The 27,500-nt window shown below is 36.7% G+C and overlaps 1 protein-coding gene across 5 annotated transcripts in view; it reads left to right on the top strand.

The window, feature by feature from the left end:
• The window catches only part of LOC136849658 (leucine-rich repeats and immunoglobulin-like domains protein 1), a 566,587-nt gene that overhangs the window by 431,506 nt on the left and 107,581 nt on the right, over positions 1–27,500 (top strand). For all 5 annotated transcript variants that reach the window (XM_067122963.1, XM_067122960.1, XM_067122962.1 and 2 more), the window contains 2 exons: positions 12,144–12,252; positions 13,241–13,395. In XM_067122963.1, coding sequence (XP_066979064.1) covers positions 12,144–12,252; positions 13,241–13,395 — 264 coding nt within the window. The remainder of the gene's footprint in view (positions 1–12,143; positions 12,253–13,240; positions 13,396–27,500) is intronic.

Raw genomic sequence — 27,500 nt, 5'->3', positions numbered from 1 at the left:
TGTAGTTGGTCAAGTTGCCTGCCTACTCAAACTTCTCCACAAAAACAGAGATTTTATTTATTATTATTATTATTATTATTATTATTATTATTATTATTATTATTATTATTATTATTATTATTATTATTATTATAGCTTAGTGTAGGTTCCGAGTGAGCCTCGATGGCTCAGTCGGTTACAGCAGCAGCTTCGGACTTCGTAGAGGTCTGTGGCGCGAGTTCAAACCCGCAGCCGACTGATCAGAGAGGCAGACACTTTGCTATCCGTGTAGACATCCCGGGATTATATATGTAATCAACGGATAGGTTTGCTTAAAAAGCAAATGGATGTTACAGACTAAATACACACACAAAACAAAGCCACTACAACACCTTCTAAAAACATAACAAACATCTCACACGTCTCGAACTCTCGCCATACCCGCGCAATAACTTCGCTGCTGGGAAGAAACGGCGTTGGGTCGGGTATGATACATGAAACATACGTACCGGGGTGTAAGCGATGTCAGGCAGGGCAGCCGATCGAGACCACAGGTCTACCCCAAAGCCAAATCAAAAAAGTCCTTCAAAAGAAGGCATCGTGCTTACCCCATACAAAAATGGGAATAAAAGCACGTTAAAAGAAAGAAGTGTAGGTTCCGAGTACAGTTTAGGAATTTAACCTTCGGTCGACTAAAATTTTGATATTGCTGAACTATCGTTACTTAGATGTTTATTTTGTACACGGTGCCGAAGAAGGAATCACAAGAAATTTTTGTCTTCTCTGGACATGTACAACATGAGTTCTGACTTTTGCAACCGACAGACCTTTCGCGCTTTGAACGTAGCTTGCCATCCAAAGAGGGAAGAACTTCACAGCCAATTCAGCGTTCAGAATCAAGATTTTGGTGCTTTGAAACACCTTCTTCTGGAAGAAGATGAAACATTTTTTGTCACGTCTTACTGTTTCTCAAAAACATTTTAGGTCGATGCTACAGAACAACAATTAGAATAAGCTGGAATTTATCACGTAAGCAGAGTGGACTCTTCCACTAATACAAAACATCACCTCACTTCTTCTACATCGTGCAGTGTAATACATAGAATCTCAACAGAGGACGAAAAGGAATTAAGCAAATATTGGCAGAAGGCTTCGTAGAAAATACTGTGCTTCTTGTTACAAGAGAGGAGCTTGATATCAAGCCGCACCCTAAAGAAGAAGAGTCTGGGGACCAGCGCCTATTGGCGAAGCTGACTTTCTCAGCAACTATGGGGGTTGGTACGGTAGCCTATCCAGCTGGAAACTGAGCATGCGCCTATTTTCCGTTAATATTTTTAATCAGATTTAGATAACTTTAAGGTCATATAGGAAGGATATAAACAGAAGAGGGTGATATTACTAAATGTTGAGAATATAGGCGAGAGTGAGGAAGGGTTCTTTTTGAAATGCAGAGTTATATTCGGGGGGTCAAGGTGTCATAGTTCAGCTGATCGGTAAAACTGCCCTCACCCAACCAATTCCCGGCCAACTAGGCTATACACTCAGATTGCCTGTAGGTGATGCTTCTTTCAGAAATACGGGGCGAAAATACGATTTTTAGTCATTTTGACCCTCCTCGCAATCTGATACATACGTACATTTATATACTTAAATAATGTAGTCAAGTCCCTAGTACCCCTAAGACCTTTCACAATTTTCTTAGGCATTTCTAGTCAGTTTTTGCTGTATGTATGTATATATATATATATATATATATATATATATATATATATATATATATATATATATATATATATATATATATATATATATATATATATATATATATATATATATATATATATATATATATTTATGGAGAACATTTGGAGAGTGTCTAGAATAATGAGAGTAAGATTTCGATCATCTTTTTATAAACCAGCCGCCGGGAATACGGGGCATTACATATTGAGGTGTGATCCACTTGTGAGAGGTTTATTCCACGAGGATCATGATAAGATAGAACAAGAGGATATGCAATGAAAGAGGCAGATAGATATTATCACGTCACTATCTGTTTCTGTCGTCAAAGGTCCGGTCACATAGAAATGAAATACTTGCAAAAGGGAGAGAGGAGGGTTCATGCTGCGGCAAACGTGCTGCAATCATAGAAGCGCATATTGTAATCTGCCGTTTGAAATGTCCAAATTGCATAAGATTACCGAAGCCTGGCGTGAATCATGTGTGAATGAGGGAGGGATGTTGCAGCAGTAGTAAACATGAAAAGAAGCGGAGAAGATGACACCACAGACTGTGATTCCGAGTGATGGAAAAAGGGCGTCTGAAGAGGCTGGGGACGTTTCGAAGTCGTCGTCAGAGGCTCTCTTTTTATTGAATGAGTCGAATTCAGTAAAGGATTCAGGAGGGGCATGAAACGTCCATTTGTCTCTGAGTGATCAAATCAATTAGAGAAATACTTAGACGAACTTAGCATTAGAATATGTATTCACAAATATGTCATTGTGGATATGATTATTGTAAATCGATGTACTATGGCCTTCCAAATGACCAGCTAAAGAATTCAATATATCATGAGCAGAGGTGCATGATCAATTAAATATGGCCTGCCACCGTATTGAAGAAGCGCACCGGTACATAACTGCCCTGGCACCGTTTGAACGGTTTCAAGCGACTAAGTTTGGACTATTAGATATTTCAGGAAGATGTTGAAGGACCCTCAGCCGAGAACAGGGCGAACCCTGAGGAACGCTGCTGCGGGGAAGCCTGAGGGAACCTAGAGCTCTGCCCCTTACGGAGGCCTTTACGGCATTTGAAACATCTGCTCCAAGAAGCTTCAATAAAACACTTCCCACACGTCCTTTGACGGAATCGGGCGAAAATACAGCAACTAAAAGCAGTAGAGTAAACATAATGTAAAATATCTTTATGAGAGGAAGGTGTGTCAAAGAGATTTGACAGCCTCCACAAAACGAGGGTCGCTGACGAAAAATAATGTTTGTATAGACTGGAAATTTTAACTACAAAAAGAAGGAAAGTCTCACTTGGCTATGGTGGCTGAATGCCATCATCTTACAAAGCCCTGTGAACACTACAGACAGAAGACACTGGGAAACAACCTCGGGTGAGACATAACTAAGGAAGTTTTTGTCAAATATTTTTCCAGTGATTTTTGTTGACATTCTCTGTACAAGGAGACTTAGGGTGTTGCTTTATAGTTGTGTTCATTTCATTCACCTTCGTGCATGCATGCAAATGCTGTGAGTTTAGCTTGAGTGGAGGAAGGGACCTGCTGGGTTCTTGAGCTATTGCCTGAGAGGACTGATTTGTTTCAACTGATCCTGAGCGTAAGAAATGAAGGAAGCGAGAGATGTAAGTCTTGTGAAGGAGAAAAAAGAATAGCGATAGTAAGAAATCTTATGAAACATTACGATGTTTAAACCCTGCCTCAACACGGGGTGGGAAACAAAGAGAGAGAGAGGGGGGGGGGATCAGTAGTGGCAATTAAAAAGTTTACACCCAGTTATGAAGCTTATAAAATCTATAGTGAATAGCTCCTATAAGTTTATCGTATGGTATTGTCCGCTTTGTTCAGTAAACACGTAGATGCTGCCTTTCAGGTGATTTTCTTTGTGATTTCAACTGACAACAGAAAAGAGGTTTAACAACCATTTTATAAAATATCCGGTCTGAAACCAGGTGCCGGAATAAACTTTTTCGTCTAATCAGGAATTTGAATGCAAAATGTACGACCAGTGATGAGATCAAGATGGATGATATAAATCTTTCATAATGCTTGTTTACAGATATTTGGTCCTTGAAACAGCTAGTTTACAATACAGTAAATTCCATTCCAATCCCCGACCGGGTATACAAAAGCCTTGATGCTTTGCTCTCATAAGATATAGGATTCAATTAGCTGGTATACAAACTGGTCACACCTGAATCATCATCAGTCCATGAAACTTATCTGTTTGAAAACAAGGCCTAAGCAGAGTCACAAAAAAATATAGAACGACATTTGATTCATTTTTGACCAGGAAACCCCATCCCAGAAATTCCACCCTCAAAATTCATCCCTAGCGAAAAATTCATTCCGTAAAACTAAACGACTGACTGCTTGTCTGTCCCACGCACAATCACTTGACACCTTCCACTTACTGTAGTTGCCTCGTCACAAAGTTCAAGTAGTACCTACAGGGATGTTTTTTCTGCCTGGTGTGAAAAATTCCTTGGCGGATGCGATTTAATGAGAACCAGCTTTATACTTTAGTTCTGGGAGTCATTCTGCTTCCAGTGAAGGAATAGGGGCTCGAAGGGTTGTGGATGCCAGATATGAAAGTTTTTTTTTTCTTTTTCAGTCAATATAATCTTCTAATGGAAACACCTAAGAAAATTAATACTGCATGAAGGACTTTCTACAAAATGCTCATTACTGTATTGTCGTGCATCTTACGAGTTTCCTTGCAGTGTCATTTTTTAGAGACAGTATGAATAAAGACTATGAGTGTTGTTCAGTATCGTAGTCGGAAATTTGTAGTTTAAGAACGATGGCCTTGAGATACCACTTCTGCTTTAGCTTCATAGCAGGGGTTGGCTACCGAAGCACAGTAGTCACATTGTGGAACGCTTCAATTAGGAGTTGCTCACAAATAAGCTGAAGACCGGCATGTTGCTTTGTATATGACGCGCTTTCTTCTCTGTTCAGGGATTTACTAAGGTACAATGATACTTTCAACTGTTAACACTCGTTTACTCGTATTTGCGAGTGAATGCTCTTCTCACCAATATCTGAAGTGTTCAGAAATTCAGAGAAACTGTAATCTTTTAGCAATCTCGTAGGTTTTTTTATTTTTTCACAATGCTTCATGGGTAAGTTTTACAGCACACACAATCTGCATGTACTGTAACGCATGTGCACAACTATTAAAGAGACACTGTTGTTACTTACAGTTATTCATTAATAAACACAAAGCCTCCTCAAAATGAATGAAAATCATAATTGATCTGGTTTCAGTATTTTGTATTCAACAAACGTTCATTTTCGCAGCCCATTTTTTAACTCACCTTCAACACATGCAAGTATTTGACAATCAACATTAATGCAATTAAAATCGAGCGGTAAAAGCTCTGTTTCTCAGTGCTGCAAAAGTTGACCACACCATTTTGGAACTAGAGAAAAATTTTCTAGATAAAAGCACTTACAGTACATATAATATCTGCTTCGACTTTTCTTCTTCGTTACGTATATCCCATGAGTGTTCGTCTTTTAATGGAAAGTATAGCTCATGTGTCATGCTTGGATCTATACAAGATTTCTCTCTCTCTCTCTCTCTCTCTCTCTCTCTCTCTCTCTCTCTCTCTCTCTCTCTCTCTCTCTATAAGACGATAACACATTCTTCCAAATTCTTTGCCAGCGGGGTAGTTATGTATAAAAAGAAAAAATCTTATTTACAATTATGGTTATACCGTATATATATTTACAAAAGTAAAGATATAAAATAAAACCAAAAATAAAACTTTTTTTTTTTTTTTTTTTTTTTATATCAACCACTAAATGGTTGGTGTCGAGCGAGGCCTCAGGGACTACCAGGTGTTACTTGTGTTTCCCTCCCTCCCTGGTTGCTCTTGTGTTTCCTGAAGGCGACGCCGTGTCTAGTGTTCGGGGACGCGTTGTCTGGTCTGCGTTCGCTCGCGCCCTCCTCTTTCTGCTGGAAGGGAGGGAGTACAGTACAGTATGTGATCCGACTCTTGCTGGATGTTAAGAGTCGGTTTTTGGATGGCGATGCTCACCGCTTCCGCTATTAAAGGACGACCATAGTTGTTTTCTTTATGGACGACCTGAGCGCCTTCGATGAGTTCTTGTAGGGATGGTTTTCCATCATATACAGTATATCAGTGAAGACCTGGTGTATGGTCCCTTGGTTTCTGTGGGCCAGCATTTGCCTCCGAAGGGTCGTAGTAGTGCGTCCGATGTAGGTATTGCTGTGAGATTGACACATCTCCTCCGGGCATATGAATCTATACACTACGTTCGTACACATCTCCTTCGGTCCCACCGGGGCGGTACTTTTTTTCATTATCAGGGTTGCTACTAGGTTAGACTTGCTGTATAGCCTGAGGTTAATTTTCTTGCAAGAGGCCTTAGGTGCCACGCCTCTATCGATGATTCCCCGTAGGCTACGGCATTCCTCCCTATATGCAGTCCCATAATGCAGACGATGATATTTGTATGATAAGGTTCTCTTTTTAATTGCAGTTTCGATGATACGATCTGCGTATCCATTGTTCGTCAATAACTGTCGAATTTTGTCCAGTTCATTGTTCACATCTCTCCAAGAAGTGCAGTGGGTGAGTGCTCTTTTGACATAACCACTCACTGCTGACTTTTTGTAGACGTCTGGGCATTCTCCCCGGGCATTCAAGCAGCGACCAGCGTTCGTTGTTTTCATGAACACCGTAGTTTTAATTGTCCTTCCTGTTGTTTAACTAGGACATCCAGAAAAGGCAGGGTCTTCTGCTGGCTGTGCTCTGTAGTGAAATTAAGCACCGAGTTTCTTTTTGAGGCATCCGCTATTTTCCTGGCGTCGTCAGCTTCTTTTATCGTAACGAAGATATCGTCAATGTATCGCCCCTAGATCTTCGGTTTTCGGTGTTCACGGAAGGTCCTCTCTTCGACGGTAGCCATGTACTGTGCATGTTTGCGAAAAGGACCCCCAGTGGAGATCCCATGGCCACTCCGTCTGCTTGCCGATATAGTTCCCCTTGATAGGAGAGGAACGGGGCTTCCGTAGGAGGCTACATGGCTTCAGCATGTCACGGAGGATTCTTTTTCTGACCTGTACACACGGTCAAGGGTGATGTTGATCGTTTCTTCGACGGGAACGTTCGTAAACAGGGTTTCCACGTCAAGCGAGGCGATGCCATCATCATGTGCTTTTGCATGTAGAAGGTCGATGAATTCTACTGCCTTCTTTTTATACATAACTATTAAGTATTGTTTTGTAGCTGCAGTAGAATATTTCATTTCATATTTTCTATGTTATGCCTAAAGCTTTCGACCCTAAAAGTGGTTCATCCCTTTAATCCCTGGACCAATCACAGGTCAGGTCTACTTTTCCATCCGCATGTAGGGACAAAATGATTGTAAATCCAAATTGTAAACCAGTAGTCACTTGAAAATGCCACAGAGTGGAGAAACAGCTGTCGTGACAGAAAACAATAAATAAAACAAAGAAGTTTGTGCTCTTCACCGAAGGTTGACGCCTGAGAATCAGAAAAAACTCCGACGATATGAAGATTCCGGCAAAAAAACTCATTGATGCCACAAAAGTAATTGCTCTCAATGAAAATTGTCTCAGAGAAAGACTATGGCCTAAATATATATATATATATATATATATATATATATATATATATATATATATATATATATATATATATATATATATATATATATATATATATATATATATATATATATATATATATATATGTGTGTGTGTGTATATATATACATACATACATACATACACATACACACACACATATAAGTCGTTTCATTTTTTCTTTTTGTCACATTTTCGAACTCTAGCTCAAGTATTCTTGATAAACTGTTTGATCTGGCCTTGCAACACTTTCTGAAAAGCTACTCAAACCAGGACATTCTCTTAGACGAGGACGAAAACATATCAGATGCATACTACTGTATTCTCTACAGCTCAACAAAAAAAGGGCAGTTATTGTGTGTTCATCATTCGTATTAAGCATTTCATGAATATATCTATTAAGTGTTTTCCTTCTGTTCTTGTCAATATAATGATTGTTAATATACTTCCAGCTGAACAAAGGACACAATAACTGGATCTTTTGTTCATAATCTATGCAGTCCATAAGCAACCACGACGTCTGTCTCGCTGACTTATCCAGATCATTTCTACAGTACAGCAACAAACGTTCTTGTGGAGATCAAATCTAAATCGTATCATCTCCAAAATTAGTTTTAGTTTCAATCAGAAAATTTGCTCTGATTTTAGAACAGAAGCAGATCATTTCATACACAAAACATTTATTTATTATGACTCTTGATTTACACACTCCCAATTTCCAACGCCGCCTTTCACTGTCTGTAAATAAATGGTTGTTAGTCAGGGCAACAGGTTCTCAGCCGCTATTCCAGAAGCATTTAAATAAACATCGCTGAATTCTATGTGCATATTCATTTGGACTGGATATGCATGTGATACATACCATGATTTTGCTCAGATCTTATCACCCACGGTAAAAGATCTTTGAAATACTATTAATTTCTATATCTTCCGAAAGATGCCCACCATCTAACTGATCTTGTTTTCCAGATCAGATCGGTTTAAATCAACATTTCTCTGATCACTGTCACTGCAAAAGACCCTGACATTTGACACAAATGTCGAAGAAACTGACACCCACAACACTGTCCTCTTTATCCCCTTCCCAAGACCTAAACCAGAACTTCTGCTTTTATTCAGAATTGCGCCTTACTCATTTTCATGTTCATTATTTACATTTATATATTCTGCTATTACTTTGTCACTATTACTCTGCATAACCTCAGAAAGAAACATTCAGTTTGTTTTGTAACCTCAAAATAAAAACTGCAAATTATTTGTCATCTATAAACTCTTGAACCTTGAGACAGATCCCATTTCATTATATAGGACGAACTGTATTCTTATTAATTGTTAAATAAAATGGCTTTTGAAATATAACATATTACAGCATGAAAAGACTGGCCAGACAGGCCGTCCTATAGGACAGCCTGAAGTCTGGCCAATCTGTTCATCTTAAAGATAGGCTAATTGCACCATTGATACATAAATAGCTAGAATTGTGATAATTGTGATGACATAAAACCTTGCACCACCTTATAAAGAAGTCTGGAAACCTTAAACAACTCATAATTCTCCATAAGAACAGCATTCACCTTGCCAAAACCTTTGATCATTTAAAGTTTAGAAGAGCCAAATAAGAGGGCATTTCAGGCGATCAATAAATAAGTTAAGTATATCTTAGTTTAACCAGACCACTGAGCTGGTTAACAGCTCTCCTAGTGCTGGCCCGAAGGATTAGACTTATTTTTACGTGGCTAAGAACCAACTGGTTACCTAGCAACGGGACCTACAGCTAATTGTGGAATCCGAACCACATTATGACGAGAAATGAATTTCTATCACCAGAAATAAATTCCTCTAATTCTTCATTGGCGGCTCGGGGAGTCGAACGCTGGGCCAACAGCGTGCCGGTCGAAAGCTCTACCATCCCTCCAAAGAAGAACTAGGCGATCAATAAACTGTATCCCTTATCATATAATTAATATCGATCATCGATTCCACTGACCGTACTACAGGTCAGGCGAGATCACCTCGGTCATTGCCAACTTCTTATCGATTCCCTGACACCTTGGCACATGTTTATAATCTGCGGCGTAAGACGTGATAGAAGCCTCTGCTGTAGTTTCCTGCAAGTTCTAAATCCCTGTTTTTTGCTATACGTAAGCTTATGAATACCCTTAAGCCGAGACTGATATAAATCCTCACTCAGACATACCTGAGTGACTGCTGGCACAAGGTGAGCTTTCAGTGGTGCCCAAAACAGTCTCTGGAAAACTCTGTAGGGAAACCATCCTTTCCCGGGACTCCACTCCAGTAGTTCAACGTTTAATTAACTGCTGCACACATTTCTTCTTCCTCCTCCTCTTTCTTCGATGACATACTTAATCTTCTGTATCCAGTTTAACCATCCACATTCAAGTTTTCTATCTTGATGAATTTAACCAACATTAACATTATCTTATAAATCTGTACAGTAGCTTAGATCCCATCATCATTTTTAATTCTAAAAATATTTGAATTCTCGTTCTCTTTTTTCCTGAGAGATAATATGTCGACACGTTTTCATCTTCCACTCTGTCTTCTATCTTCACTCGCAGATTAATTGCCTTACAAGTTCATTTTGCATGTCATTACTATAAAGCCTTGCCACACTGTATCTCCAAACTACCCTGAAATTCCCTTCAATTTCTCTAAACCCAAAACAACCTTCCAACCTTCATTTTTCTCATATTAAAACTTGACTAAAACCATAGTTTGATCTGGAAAGTTGGCAGGTACTGTTTCCTATGAATGTGTATGATTAAAGAGATTTATATCCTGTCTAGCCTTGACCAGTAGTTATTACTAATAAAAGCATATCTGGGTAAATTGTGATAAACGTTGGTTAGGTTTTTCAACTCTGTTTGAACAAGTTCCTTCAAGCTTTCGACTCTGAATCCTTTTCTCGGTGAGGAAGGAGGGTGTAGAAAAGACTGGAATCTCCGACCAGAAGGTTTTCAGTTGCTCCTCAACTGAAATAACGCCTTACTTCCAAAGAATGCTTTCTGTTCTTTCTTTTTTGTTCCAGGTGGCGTTCACGCGTTCACCAAAGGAACAATAATACCATTAATCTAATTCTAACACCAAGAACTTGGCACCCGCGTCCATTTCCTGGTCCAAAACCTCGATATTGGGGCACTTTTTAATGCAAATCAGTTCCACGTTTCAAATCAGTGCAAGGATCAAAACAATATTCACAACTTATAGACATACATTACACCACTGACGTTTTTAATATTGTGCTCCTGCAACTTCACATCACAACATCAGTTTTGTTAAATTTCAGACATAAGACTACTGTAGCTTCACTTATTTATTGAACGAATTAATTCCTTGACTTCTAGGGCGGCTACCGTCAGAGCTCTGATTCTGAGTAGGGTTATTACATATATATATATATATATATATATATATATATATATATATATATATATATATATATATATATATATATATATATATATATATATATATATATATATATATATATATATATATATATATAAATATACATACACAAACTCTTTGTCCACGAGGAGCAAAAGCAAAAGATACAAGTAAACCCATTTCACGAAGATGAAAAACACAAAGTTAAACGTGCTACGCACTTATTTTAAACGAAGATTTAGAAGACATAAGAGAATAGGCTGAAGTTGTTGACAAAACTATGTATTCAGATTTGTTAATAAATATCCATGGGTGAGAGAAAAAGAGGAACATACGTACACGTCAAAAGGAGGGAGAGGGTAATAAGACAGAGGAAAAAAGAAAAGGAGCGGAACATGTCGTGAGTGGTGAGGGGGGCAGAAGGAACAGATGTCAAGGGATCATTTGAATGATCTACCAAAAGCTCACAAAATCCTCAAAGCACTTCTAAACGAATTCAAAGCTTTTGAAGCAGCAAATTTTAGCTGGAATTGAAATGACACCTCATATACCAACTAGACTGTTTTGTATAATATACGATGAAAAACCAAGCCTGATGATTTGGAAATGGAAGTCATGGCTAAACTACCAAAAAAAAGTGACCCGACTGAACGCGGTAACTATAAAAACATTGCGCTTATATCGGCTGTAATAGATAATAGATATATCCAGAGTATGAGGCTAGCAGTCTCATCCTTAATGACTTGGGAAACCGGAGGGAAGCACCGTTCACATACCACCCACTTCAAAGGGAAGAAGGCTAAATGGGTTATATATATATATATATATATATATATATATATATATATATATATATATATATATATATATATATATATATATATATATATATATATATATATATATATATATATATATATATAGTATATATATATATATATACATATATATATATATATATATATATATATATATATATATATAAAGAGAGAGAGGGAGAGAGAGAGAGAGAGAGAGAACTGGAAACATTTCGGTATTATTTAGACAACCGAGAAAATCTTAAATAGTTACGTAAAGAGAGAAAATGTGGCAACAGACTCTCAAAGAGGGTCTATTGCCGCAAGGAACATGTAAGGTAACACAGCCCAATTTCTTCATTTTCATTTGGTTCTTAATTTTACCTCATGAAAAATATTATGGGCTATAAATTATTGAACATTCGCGTGATGAGTAGTGTTCTTTTTCATTTCCCATATGTAAGAAATTTCACAACGATTTGCAAGTCCAACTGTAAACATTAGACATAGTGTGAGAGTTCTAGCATAAGCATCTAACTCACTTGTTGACTTTCTTGCGTGTTTTCCCCCTCAGGATTGGCAGCTGCACATACGATACGTGCAAGTGAGGGACGATGGCGTCTACGAGTGCCAGATCTCCTCGCATCCTCCCATTAGTCTGTTTGCCACCCTCCACGTTCTGGGTAGGCCAATCCAAATTTCATTTCAAAAACTAACTCTAAGTACCTGATTATTGTGGAGATAGAGACAGACAGACAGACAGACAGAGACAAAGAAAGAAAGAGAGATTGTGTACAAGTAGTAAAATTCATTTCTACATGAAACGACAAAATATACCTTTAATTCATCAGGAAGCAAAAAATGTGAATGTCAGAAGTACAGCTGAAAATGTTGAAGAATCATCTCATTCTTTTGTCTCTTGGTTCTGCAATAAAAATTAATGATTGTATAGTAAGTCTATCTTCGATTGTTAGTGTCTTAGCGAAGGAAAAAATTCAAAATGTGTAATCATCTCACCTGTTATGCAGGACACTTGAAGTACAAATAATTATAACTTAAACTTAATTTTTGCCAGCATTAAATTACTTGCACATCCTTTCCAGGGCCATGAATTTCACAATAATAATAATAATAATAATAATAATAATAATAATAATAATAATAATAATAATAATAATAATAATAATAAAGAAAGATTTTTCTGGAAAACAAACGTTTACGAAAAAAATTAACACCTTCATCTTTGGGCTAGAGCGGTAAAGAAAATTGCGTGTGTGTGTGTGTGTGTGTGTGTGTGTGTGAGAGAGAGAGAGAGAGAGAGAGAGAGAGAGAGAGAGCGGAAGGTTAGATAATTCAGCATTTGAGTATCGTAAACCAAGCGGATTCCATACGCTTGATCAGATACGTTACATAGGGATAGTGTTTTTACAGTAAAGATTCCACAGCATAGTTTTTTATGTTATTAGTCGATCTAATTATAGAGGATTTCAGTTTTACTTCCAAAAATCCTTCTATAGATCGAAAATATTATTCTTTGCATCGAATTAATCTTTGGAAGTCAAAGTGCAAGTTGAGTGTCAAGGAAAAGCGAAGTCGGAGAACTGACGCCATCTGTACGACCAAAATTTGCCTCAGTTCACTTCGCGTTTACTTACAATATTTTCTCCACAGAGGCAACCAGTGAGATCCTTGGCGGCCCAGAGAAGTACATGACAACAGGAAGCTCTTTAAGACTCGTTTGCGTCCTGAGAGACAATACGCAACCTCCCACCTATGTCTTTTGGTATCACGACGACCAGATGATCAACTACCACAAGACGAGAGAGGTAGGAGACAGAAACACAGTGTCTGATATCTTTTCGACAAGGTACAATTTTCTATCTGGAGTAACGAAAACTTTTGGGACTTGCTAAATATAAAATCTGTCTCTCAGTCTGTGTGTGTGAATATGTATGTATGTATATATATATATATATATATATATATATATATATATATATATATATATATATATATATATATATATATATATATATATATATACATACACACACACACACACACACATATATATATATATATATATATATATATATATATATATATATATATATATATATATATATATATATATATATATATATATATATTATTAGAAATAAGTATTAGATAAGTGCTACTAGATAATTGCACTAACACCTGCACAAAAGTTTCTGTTGAATGTGAAGTCAGGGTTAGCAATTCAAAATGAAGAAGCGAGAGCAAGTCCTTCCATTCTTGTTCTCTAGACACATATTCGAAGCACAGTATTGTAACCCTGATTCAAAAGCATAGAAACCGAACCTTATCTATAAGTTACATAGGAATATGTATATTTATTTCACTACTTAAACATTCAGTAATAAAATTTTCACTCATAAATATTCAGTGCATGAATATCTACATTATCTAATGAACAACAAATAGGAAAACATGTCTTCAAATTATGGCTGTCTGATACAGGCAAAATAAGTGGCATTCGCGGAACTCACGGCAGACGAAAAGCTTCCTTCTGTGTAGCACCTTTCAAAACCATTTTAATTCTATGGATCACTATCACTTGAAGCCTGAGCGCATCTGTCCACTAGTACTGTAGATGCTAAGTTGTGCTGTATTATTCATTTACCAATGAAAAAAAATAATTAATAGATCGCTTTTTCGTTCTTTACTCACGTGAAACGCATTTTGGCATACTGTATTGGAACTTTAGCTGTAAATTTGTTCATTTCTAAAATTTTTATTTCCAATATTTTATATTTTGGACTAGGGTTAGAATAAGGTTTTAAAACACGTTCAGTAACTTCTGTCCTGTCATGATCGCTTGTAGGCTTAATAAGATTATTTATTATTTTGCAAAGTACGTTTTTGAACATGGCTTACCAACCCGTTATTGACATCGTCAGTCACCTAAATGTGAAACCCTTCAACAGCCGCACTCCGAAAATAAATGTAACTATAGTAAACAAAGCATTCGGAAGGAAGTTGAACTTTGAACATTGTAAGTGTTTCTTGGTTATGTGGCATAAGGCAACAAATAAACTCTTTTGTTGGCCGCACATATTATTTTCAAAAGAACATTCAGTAATGGAGGGAAGTAATTAAAGGCTACGAAGATTTAAATGATATGCGTACCGCATACCGCATAACAGTTCGGAATGAATAAAGTAGATTTGGAACGTCATAAGCTTTTCGTGACCACAACGAGAGTGAGAGTGAATCATTTGAAAATAGCTGTGCATGCCACGTACCTACTCATCCTACATGTGCTGAAGTCCAGCAAAACAAAAATAAGTTCACAGGAGTATTTTGCTCAACATGTCTAGTATGGATAGACAATGTTATTAAATCAAGACTTAATGTGCAAATAGTAGAGGATGAAAAAGATGAGGAAGAGGAAGAAGAGGAAAATGGAAAAGAAGAAGAAAATAAGATTGAAGAGACAGAAAAAAATAGTGAAAGCAAAGAACAGGATAAGAGTATGGATGCAGAGAAACTCATAGATTCTACATATGAGGCAATACAGCAGCATGCATACGAAGAAATAAATTGACATGATAACCCAAAATAAAATCTACAATGCCAGGGGATGGTGAAGATACGGATATAAATGCAGATAAGAACACAAAATGAATAAATATGAAGATGGAAGACCATATATATTGGAAAAATTGGATTTTTTTATGTCCGAATTTCTGGAAATGAAGAAAAGAACAACATATTAGAACAGGAGAGACAAGGGAAAATCCTTATTATTACCCATATTAGATAATGGGGATAACATGAAAACCATCATAGTGATGAATGCGTAGGGTTTAGTTTCGAGTAACTCAAAAAGAAAAACAGAGTTCCTAGAAGAACTAACCCAAACTGAAAAAATAGATATAATGAATATTTGAAACATGGTATTTCCAAGACTCTGATGATGGTGATCAGATAAAGGGTTTCCAAACTTATAGATCAGATAGAAAAAATAGGAATCAAGGGGGAACCGCAATATATGGGAGAGATGTAAATCAAGGAAAAATCTGTTAGAATGTGAATTAATAGCAGTAGAATTTGAATCTGAAAACTTAGTGAACATCATAATATACAGACCCCCAAAACTAAAGAGTTTGACATAATAATAGACAAATTGGATGATATATGTAGAAATCACAAAGACTGGACTATACTCCTATCCGGAGACTTTAACTTTCCTTTCGTAGATTGGAAAGAACAAATAGGAGATTGTGGTTGTATTTATACATATAAAAAGACAGTATTACTAGTGCAGAAGATAAGAGGCAATTTGAAATGTCATTAGATATGCTACTGGAACATAACATTCAGCAAATAAATCGCCTGCCAACAAGAAAGGATAATATTTTAGACTTAGTATTTGTGAATGAGGTGAACTAGTTAAATAATAGTGTATAATATGAGTATTTCAGACCATAATGTCGTAGCCCATTCCAAAGCATGTGAAAACAGAGATAAGCAAGAGATGAAAAAGTGGGAAGGATATGGAAAATACAATTTCTATAGTGAGAATATAAAATGGTCAGAAATAAATGAAGAATTAAACAAAGACAGGGAAAACAAATTCATAAGTGATAATATACAGGTAAATATGGATACATTATATAAAATATTAGAGAAAATAAAGGATAAATATATACCAAAGAAGAAAAGTAAGCATCAATCATGCATACCAAGAGACTGAAGGATTGATCTTGTTCCAGAAAATCAGAAAGTGGAAAAAAGGTCTTGCAAAAGAAAAGAATGCATGGAAAGTGATGGAACTAAAAAGTAAGGTTGAAAATGCAGAACAAAAGATTATGTAACCAAATGAAAATGAAAAACAGGACTTAGAAGAAAAGACCCTAAAAATATCAAGCAAAACCCCAAAATATTTTACTTATATTCAAAAAAAGATGAATAAAAGAAGAGTAGAAATAGGCCCTCTAAGAACTGAAGGGCAATTAACAAATGAAAAAAAGGAAATATGCAACATATTAGCAGAAAGATATAAGAGAAATTTACACCTAGAATTGATAGGGAAGATAATGATACAGAAATAAGGGATGAAAATAGTGAATATTTATTGGATATAGATATTAATGAAGCCAATATTGTGCAGGCTATTAATGAAATTAAAAATGGATCAGCAGCCGGACCAGACGACGTCCCTGCCATTTTGTTATAGAAAGTAGTTCTTTCTATCACAAAGCCACTCGCAATATTATTAAGACAACATGTAAATACAGGCAAGATTTATGATGAACATAAATTAGCATATATTACCCCTATTTTCAAAAGTGGATCAAGACTAGAGGCAAGTAATTATAGGCCTGTGAGTCTAACATCACATATTATGAAAGTATATGAAAGAGTAATGAAGAAAAATATAATGAAACATTTAATGAAAAATAGTTTGTTTAATATAGGACAACATGGTTTTGTACCCGGAAAAAGTACACAAACCCAACTGTTAGTCCACCATGAAAACATATATAAAAATATGATAAACGAAAAAGATACAGATGTGGTTTACCTAGACTTTGCAAAAGCTTTTGACAAGGTAGACCATAATTTATTACCAAAAAAATTAGAAAACATAATATTGTGGACAAAGTAGGAAGATGGATAAAAGAATTTTTGCAAAACAGAAAACAGATAGTGATTGCAAACAATGAGAAATCGGATGAAACTAAGGTAATATCCGGTGTGCCACAAGGTACGGTGTTAGCTGCACTGCTGTTTGTTTTTATGATTGCAGACATAGACAGTAATGTTAAGGACTTGGTAGTGAGAAGTTTCGCCAATGACACAAGAATAAATAGAGAAATTACCTGTGATGAAGATAGGAACTCGCTACAAAGAGACCTAAACAAAATATATGAATGAGCAGAGGTAAATAGGATGGTATTTAACTCTGATAAATTTGAATCAATAAATTATGGTGATAAAGAAGGAATGCCATATGCATATAGGGAACCTAATAACGAAACAATCACGAAAAAGGAAACAGTTAAAGACCTTGGTGTGATGTTGAATAGGAATATGTTATGCAATGATCAAATAGCAATACAACTGACAAAATGCAAAGCAAAAATGGGAATGTTATTCCGGCACTTCAAAACAAGAGAAGCCGAACACATGATTATGCTTCATAAAACGTATATATGTAGTCCACTTGAATATTGCAACATGACATGGTACCCGCACTACCAAAAGGATATTGCACAAATAGAGAGTGTACAAAGGTCCTTTACAGCTAGAATAGAAGAAGTTAAGGACCTTGACTACTGGGAAAGACTACAATTCTTAAAATTATATAGTCTCGAAAGGAGAAGAGAACACTACATCATAATACAGGCATGGAAACAAATAAAAGGAATTGCCAAAAACATCATGGAGATAAAAATATCAGAAAGAGCAAGCAGAGGTAGATTAATAGTTCCCAAAACTATACCAGGAAAACTAAGGAAAGCACACAGGACATTAATCCACTATGCACCAGCATAGATAATGCAGCTTCTATTCAGTGCGTTACCAGCTCATCTGAGGAACATAACAGGAGTGAGTGTAGATGTGTTTAAGAATAAGCTCGACAAATATCTAAGCTGCATCCCAGACCATCCAAGATTGGAAGATGCAAAATGTACCGGAAGATGCATTAGCAATTCCCTGGTAGACATCAGAGGTGCCTCACACTGAGGGACCTTGGGGGTTAACCCCCACAAATTGTAAGGTCTGTAAGGTAACACCCCTCTACTCTCTCTCTCTCTCTCTCTCTCTCTCTCCTCTCTCTCTAACACCTCTCTCTCTCTCTAACACCCCGTCTCTCCCTCTCTCTCTCTCTCTCTCTCTCTCTCTCTCTCTCTCTCTCTCTCTCTCTCTCTCTTCCCAACCGCCCCCCTTTGGTGCCATTGATGTCTTGCCCCCAGAGTACTCTTTTCCAGATAGTAAGTCATATGTATACTGAAATTAGGTATGATACATTCGTAAAGTTTATTTAGTTACTAAGTCTACGGACATAACCAGGCCCATTCCACAGGCAGAACTAGCCCCGTTTCAGGAAAGCCCTTCCCACCCCAACCCCTTTTGGTGCCCTTTGGTGCTAGTGATGTCTTAACCCTACAGTGCTGATTTCTAGATTTTAAGTCATATGTATACCAAATATGGCTGAGATTGTTCAATGCATTTCAGAGTTATGCTGGCACATACACACACACATATACATCCATTTATATATATATATATATATATATATATATATATATATATATATATATATATATATATATATATATATGATGTGTGTGTTTCTGTGGCTGTGTGTTTTACATGACCAAACATACATATGTTTGGAACTAAAGCACTTCTCAGAAGTTCGAAAATGTATTGCCTGGTGGGACCATTCACTGGATAAGGGTAACATCGACCGGTATGCAAATCAGAGTGAGAGCAAGTTTCCTTTCAGCCACGGGAAACGAAGTAGGGAGAGTGGAAAGACACTTCGTCCAAATTTTGCACAAACTCAGGCAGAGATAGACATTATTTATATTTATTTATTTCAACGTCCCTTTGATTTTTAATCTCGAACCGTAAGAAAATTATTCCAGACGTGCAGCATGACTTCGATATTTTGCGTCTGTTTTAGTCCAGTTGAACTCTCTCGCTCTCTCTCTCTCTCTCTCTCTCTCTCTCTCTCTCTCTCTCTCTCTCTCTCTCTCTCTCTCTCTCTCTCTCAAAGATTGTCTTGGATTGTTGTCCACTCACCGCTTATTTTCAGTTTCATTTTCGGGAGAGATTAACTGCTCCTCAAGTTATGATAAAACCTATCCACGATTTTCGAGATGTAGAAAATTAGATATTGATGGTTTTGGACATTTTATTGTCCAAATACATACAGCTCATAGTATTACTAGTCACAAAAATTTTCAGATGGGTTTATAGACATTTCATCGCATTTATGGCACAACTAGCAACAAATTATTGCAACATTTAGAGCGAATGCAGAGTAAGAGGTCAGAACTACTGTAAGCCTAGTAAAGACTTCTGTAGTAGGCATTCAGAGAGAATATGACTTAAACAGACTTACATTAACCTAACTTAACCTTGGACGCAGTGCCCTGACCTGGCCGAAGTGGCTTCCCTCCCCTGGACACACACCCCCAGCGAGTCGTGAGCCCTCACTTTGCATTCTACCCCCTAATTTTCGTATGATATTCTAATCCAATTAGTGAGAAATTGCAGTTATTACTTTAGTACATACTAAAATATCACTGTTCCTTTAATAGAAACAGTGATGCAAAAGAAAATCTAGAATAAAAGTGACTGTACTTTACTGATTCTGCATATTACAAATAATTGTGCCACTAGCACTAATTTTCACACAGTGTTCCTCATTTTGTGACGTGCTTATACGGTAAAATTATCAAAATATATAACTCAACATGTTGGATATATATATATATATATATATATATATATATATATATATATATATATATATATATATATATATATATATATATATATATATATATATATATATATATATATATATATATATATATATATATATATGTTTCATTAGAGCGGCCCCTCTACAGTATAAACTAAAATTGACATGGACAAAAACAAAAGTAATTCAGAACAGGTATTTATTTAAGTTTCTCTCTGAGTATTTAATATTTTGTGTGGCCTCCATCTGCCTGTACCACAGCCTGCATTCTTGAGGGGTATGATTTCAGTAAATTGCAAAAAAGCTGAGACTCAAACTCCATTTCCCTGAGCACTTTGGTCACCTCTCTTCGCAGGTCATCAAGGCTTAGTATACCATCATAGTTCACTGTGCACGCTTCAACACGATCCTTTAAGATACTACCAATGTTTTCACACACATTAAGGTCATGGGGAGCTACCTGAAATTTAGTTTTATGTTGAAGAGCCTTGAAACATGGTGCCTTATCATCTTCTTCAACAACAGATAACACATTTTCAGGATCTTTGAGGAAGGAAATACTCCATGAGTAAGGACTGTTTCTCTGAAGTATTCCCATTCCATGACTGTCCTTTTTCTTTGATGATCCACATTAACCATTTGGCTGTGAAACAGAGAAAATTCCCAAACATTCAGGAAATTTCTTGAATAGGGTATCGCTGATATCATCCAACTTTGCAGCCCAAATTATGTCATTTTTATGATTTGGTTTCACTGTAAAATGAAGAATTCATCTGATGAACATGGAGAAAGTCAAATCCCAATCTTTATGAACCACAAAACCATCACGGTCTTCTCTCTGTTGCTGAGTGATGTTGGGCTTGCTGATAACATGAAATGGCTTGATACCAGATTTTTTTAACTCACAATATACAGCACTCTTCTTTCTTTCCCCTTTTTGTTTCTAGTTCAAGTCAATTTACAAAGACTTTCTTGGTCTACCCATCAGCTAGATGTCTTTTGACATAGTTCACTGTGCACGCTTCAACACGATCCTTTAAGATACTACCAATGTTTTCACACACATTAAGGTCAGGGGGAGCTACCTGGAAATTTACTTGACGAGAAGAAATTGATACCACTGTTTCGAAGTAGCTCCTGTGTCTGAAGAGCCTTGAAACATGGTGCCTTATCATGCAAAAATGTGACTTCTTCAACAGATAGCCTAACACATTTTCAGGATCTTTGAGGAAGGGAAATACTCCATGAGTAAGGACAGTTTCTCTGAAGTATTCGCCATTCCATGACTGTCCTTTTTCTTTGATGATCCACATTAACCATTTGGCTGTGAGACAGAGAAAAATTCCCAAACATTCAGGAAATTTCACAATTTGGCAATAGCGCACGTCATCGCTGATATCATCCAACTTTGCAGCCCAAATTATGTCATTTTTATGATTTGGTTTCCTGACTGTATAAATGAAGAATTCATCTGATGCGGCAACATGGAGAAAGTCAGCTTCATCCCAATCTTTAAGAAATGAACCACAAAACCATGCACAGTCTTCTCTCTGTTGCTGAGTGATGTTGGGCTTGCTGATAACATGAAATGGCTTGATACCAGATTTTTTTTAACTCACAATATACAGCACTATAACTTCTCTTCTTTCCCCTTTTTGTTTCTAGTTCAAGCGTCAATTTACATAAAGACTTTCTTGGTCTACCCACTGCTTCAGCTATGATGTCTTTTGACTCCTGAGAAAGGACTGCAGGCCTTCCAAGATTCTCACTCTTTTCGCAATGACAGTCATATGGATTTTTGTTCCAGTTTCTTTTAACAAAGGATTCATCTCTTTTAATGTATTTAGCTATCCAGGAACATGAAATGAAGGATGCGCCAGCATCCCTGGCCTCTCTGAAGGTTATAGCCCGGATTCGGTCAATCCATCTGATTTCCTCCAAGTCGTTAGCCATGGCTGTATCTAACTCCATCACTCAGTCTGAAAATACAAGAAATGTAAAAAGAAAAATAGCTTAATAGAAACTTAAAATAATGTACTTGGAGATAAGCAATAGCAGAAAACTTTATAACTTTCCATTTGTTCTGTGAAGGGGGAGCCTCTAATTTCAGAAACACTCGATATATATATATATATATATATATATATATATATATATATATATATATATATATATATATATATATATATATATATATATATATATATATATATATATATATATATATATATATATATATATATATATATATATATATATATATATACACATACAATGTTTGTCCTTTTCATACTTTTGTCCTTCTGTCATTGTTTTTGTCATACTCAAGGTTTGTTTACAACATGGATTGATGGGACTTTTATTTGCGTATTAGGCTGCATATAGGAAGTGCATGTATATTACTTCTTTGTATATTTTCAAGTTGCAATATCCTGCAGATATATTAGGACTAGTCAGAATTTTATTTATTTTGTGACAATGCTACTGCAGGCCAACTTGTGTTTGAGCTGAATAAAGTTTGGGTAGCAGTAGTCAAGCCTTTATTGTCAGAACAATTTAAGTTCAACAATGGAGCAACTACTGAAACCATCCTGCTTGGACTTGGATCTCAGCTTCCCTACAGCAGCGGATGTTTTCCACTTTCAGTGAAAAGTGTGAACATAGGCCTAATGCTCCAGGCAAACTCAGGATACTAGTGAATTGCATAACCCACAGTGTCTGAGAGCATATCGTAGAATGCACAGATTTTTAAACTGCCATTGCTACACTGGTGACACTGTAAGTAAAGACCCCTAATGAAATATCTGCAAGGCATTACTTGCAACACAGCAGCACAAGTCTGGTTAGTTTTTAGGTAAGCTTTTGAGAGAACAGTGCAAGTTAAGTAAAGACTGTAACTTCAAAGCTATTAACACAGGTCAGTGCAGGGAGAACTAATTAAAGACACTTTTATTAATGGCCTAGCTTCACCTATGGTTCACCAGAAAACAAGACTCAACATACACAGGCAGCTTATTATCAAACATAATCTTCAGACTTAGCCCAGCATAATGCCAGGGCTTACACCCCTTTGCCCCACAGATTGCACATAATCCTGCCATGTAATCCCAGCAGGGGAACGATCTGGTGAGTGCCACAAAGGACACATTGCAGGTTTGTGATACAACTACTTCTGAGCAGCAAACACTGACAGCTGCTCTCTCTACAAAGAAAAGGTGTCATTTTTGTGGAGGGTCATACCACAGTCATACTAACTGTCCAGCAAGAAGTACCAAGAGCTATAATTGTGCCAGGAAAGGTCATTTTTCTCAAGTATGCAAGTCTAAACCATCTACAGTTAGAGCAATGGCTTAAGTATTTGACCCCTCTTGGCACCACCTTCTCCCAGAGCCTCTATTAAGCAGCCAACTCAAAAACAATCAATGGACAAAATTTAAGTGCAACTGTCTATTTTTACAGTGATAACAGTTAAACAGATGAGGATGTTGCAGGGAATTAAAGCTGCAAGTGCAGTGATCAGGTAAGGATGTCACTTTAGTGCAGAAGTTTTTACACAAACTCTCAAGGTTATATCATTGTAGACCTAACTCTTCCACACATCTTGGGTTAATGAAGGCTTTGTGCTCTGGAGTACTACTTTGCCAGAACTTCCAAAAGTAGCATCTAAGTATAACCATTGAATATGGTGGAACTAAGCCTTCACTCAGTGTACTGGCACTTACTCATATTGTACCCTTCCAGCAGCTGCAGTGGAGGAACAATCTCTTTTTGCATATCTGTCACTAAATGTAAGCCCACTGCAACCAGATCAAGACAGTTCACTGGAAATGACAAGAATTCATTGAAGAAGAAATACACTGACTGTTTGATGAATGTGTACCTGAAACTGCCCTATTGACACCATGTGAATAATCTCTCAAAGTGTGTTGTGTTCTCTACCTTTGACTGGAAAAATGTACCAACATGTACCATTGAAGGAATTGGACAAGAAGTGCACAGCTTCTGAAACTAATGGATATCTGCATCAGTTTTGTAGGACAAATGGTGTTGCAGCTTTTCAATAAGTAATGGAGAAGTTGGTTAAAGAGGAAAACCTACAGGGTGTCTTTCCTTACCTGGACAACATTACTATTGCTGGCCATAATCAAGAACATGATCAGAATGTGCAACACTTTCTTGAGGTCATCAGTAAAAGATGCCTAACCCTTAATGATTCTAAGACTGTTAAATCTGTGTGCTTCATCAACCTTCTTGGATACTGTGTGAGAAATGGTATCATTGAGCCAGACCCAGAAAGACTCCACCCACTACAGGACCTTCCACCTCCAACAGATCTGGGATCCTTGAAGAGAGCAATGGGAATGCTAGCCTACTATGCCAAGTGGATCTCAAACAGGGTTCAACCATTAGCAAGGACAAAGAAGTTTCTTCTAGATGAAGAAGACCTGAGAGTATTTAATCTATTCAAACAAGAACTTGAAAAATCCACCCTTCACTCTGTGGGTAATTAACCTTTTCTTATTGAATGCAATGCCTCTGAAATAGCTATTTCAGTAGTACTAAACCAGAATGTTAGACCTGTGGCATTCATGTCTAGGACTCTACAAGAAAGTGAAGTACACTATCACATTATAGAAAAGGAAGCCATGGTTATCATGGAAACTGTATGTAAATGGGGCCACAATAGCCAGACAACACATGATCTCTGTAGCTTACATGTTTGATAACTGAAAGTGCTCGAAGATCAAGAATAGCAATATTCAAGAATGGCAGATGGAACTTACAATCTTCAGTTATACAGTACACTACAGGTGTATTGTCCAGGAAAAGAAAATGTGGTCCCTGATACCCGTATGCAAGCCTTCTGTTGCTCCATTGTCTCCACATCTACACTCACTGATCTGCACAATGGAGTTTGCTGTCCTAGAGTGACCTGTCTGCTGCACTGCATGAGGTCAAAAAATCTTCCATTTTCCACTGAGGATGTCAGAAAGCTTTGTGTATCATGTATGGTCTTTTCAGAGTTAAAGCTGCAGTTCTACCAGTCCCAAGAAAGAATGCTCATCAGGGCAACACAACCAATGGAAAAGCTGTGCATCAACTTCAAGGAACCTCTTATGATGGCATCATGCAGCCACTATTCACAGTTGCTGATGAATATTCACGTTTCCTCTTTGCCTTTCCATGTTCCAACATGAACACGATGACAATAGTTAAGTGTCTAAAGCAGATGTTTAGCATGTATGGAATGCCTAACTACATTCATTCTGATCAATATACATCATTCAAGTCCAAAGATCTCAAGGCCTATCTCTCTCTCAGGAGGAAGTCTCAGTGTTTGTACTACCCCATATCACCCAGTTGGCAACAGAAAGGTTGAAATGCTCAATAATACCATATGGAAGGTTATCCAGTTGACCCTCAGATCATGAGACCTGCCTCCATTAGATCCTCTTGTCCACATCTACAAATGTCATACCACATGCACGCTTCTTCTGGGAGCTCTTTGCTTTCTTGGCTCATGATGCCAAGACCAGTACTGTTGAGAAGATTTGTCCAAATAGATAAGAGTAAGTCACTGGTGGATCAAGTTGACCTTTCAAATGTGAATCTGACATAAGCCAACATTAAACATTAGGATGGACAAGAGTCAATCGTTCCAGTTCATGCTTTGGCCCCATGTCCTGAGGGTTAGGTCAACTACCCCACCACTACTACTACCACTGAAGATCAGGAACCCTTGCCCAGTTCATGCTTTGGCCCCATGTCCTGAGGCTCAGGTCAACTACCCCACCACTACTACTACCACTGAAGATCAGGAACCCTTGCCCCAGCCAGCACAAGAGGCAGAGGACACAGCATCTCATCCAGAAGCTGAAGAGAGGAAGCTTGTAATTTTTGTACCAAAGGCTCTAAACCAATTTGGCTTGGATTGAGAAATCATGAACTTTCTGGTCAAATTAGCTACTGTATTGTACAAAACTGCTGTTTTGTATCAAAGTTCCATTGTACAATATAATATGGTAATGTACATTGTTGTTCAACATAACCTTCTTTTGGTAGTGTTGGTCTTTCCATCTAGAAAGGAAGAATGTTCTATATGTACCAAGATTTTCATACATTTGTCATTTGACTTTTCATGCTCTTGTCATTTTGTCATCACTTGCCATACTCGAGGTTTGTTTACAAACACGGACTGGTGGGACCGTCCACTCAGCTTGTAAGATTCCTCAGTTTTATTTATTGTATTAGGCCGTAGACAGGAAGTGTGTATATACTACTACTTTGTGTATTTAAAAGTTGCAATGTCCTGCATTTCATTTAGAGACTAATCAGAAGTTTTATATACTTTGCAATAGTGCTACAAGGTTTTGTATATTACCAACTTGTGTTTGAGCTGAATAATGCTAGGGTATTGGCAGCCAAAACCATTTATTGTTAATATATATATATATATATATATATATATATATATATATATATATATATATATATATATATATATATATATATATATATATATTGTGTATAGAATTTTATTCATATTGTTACATGTTTACAGTCTTATCACCTTCAAAGTATTCTCCATTTGAAGCAATGCATATCAGACGTGTTTTCCACTGTTGAAAGCAATTCTGGAACTCTTGTGAAGTTATGGCTTTTAATGACTCAAGTATTCTGAACCTCTTCAACGTTATTTGAGGGCTTTCTTCATTCGGGGAACAAAAAGAAGTCACAGGAGCAAGATCGGGTGAATAGGGAGGGTGGCAAAGTGGAGGTGGTGGCTTCATCATACAATGCACCAGCGCACACTGCCTTGAGTGTGAGACAGTTTCTGACCAAGAATGGCATGACCACACTTACCCACCCTCCCTATTCACCCGATCTTGCTCCTGTGACTTCTTTTGTTCCCCGAATGAAGAAAGCCCTCAAAGGAAACCGTTTTGCAGACGTTGAAGAGGTTCAGAAGAAAAACATAGTCATTAAAAGCCATAACTTATAAGAGTTCCAGAATTGCTTTCAACAGTGGAAACACACACGTCTGATAAGTGCATTGCTTCAAATGGAGAATACTTTGAAGGTGATAAGACTGTAAACATGTAACAATAACTGAATAAAATTTATGACACAATATTACTTTTGGGTCCCCTATATATATATATATATATATATATATATATATATATATATATATATATATATATATATATATATATATATATATATATATATATATATATATATATATATATATATATATATATATATATATATATATATATATATATATATATATATATATATATATATATATATATATATATATATATATATATATATTATATATAGATATATATAATTATAAATATATATATACTGTATATATATATATATGATTATAATTAGCAAGAACTCAAGCTAGCAAATTGCACCCTCCTT

This window comes from Macrobrachium rosenbergii, chromosome 21 (genome assembly GCF_040412425.1).
Source record: "Macrobrachium rosenbergii isolate ZJJX-2024 chromosome 21, ASM4041242v1, whole genome shotgun sequence".
NCBI lineage: Eukaryota > Metazoa > Arthropoda > Malacostraca > Decapoda > Palaemonidae > Macrobrachium > Macrobrachium rosenbergii.
The sequence above is the reverse complement of the archived record's forward strand: the minus strand, read 5'-3'. Positions and strand labels throughout refer to the sequence as shown.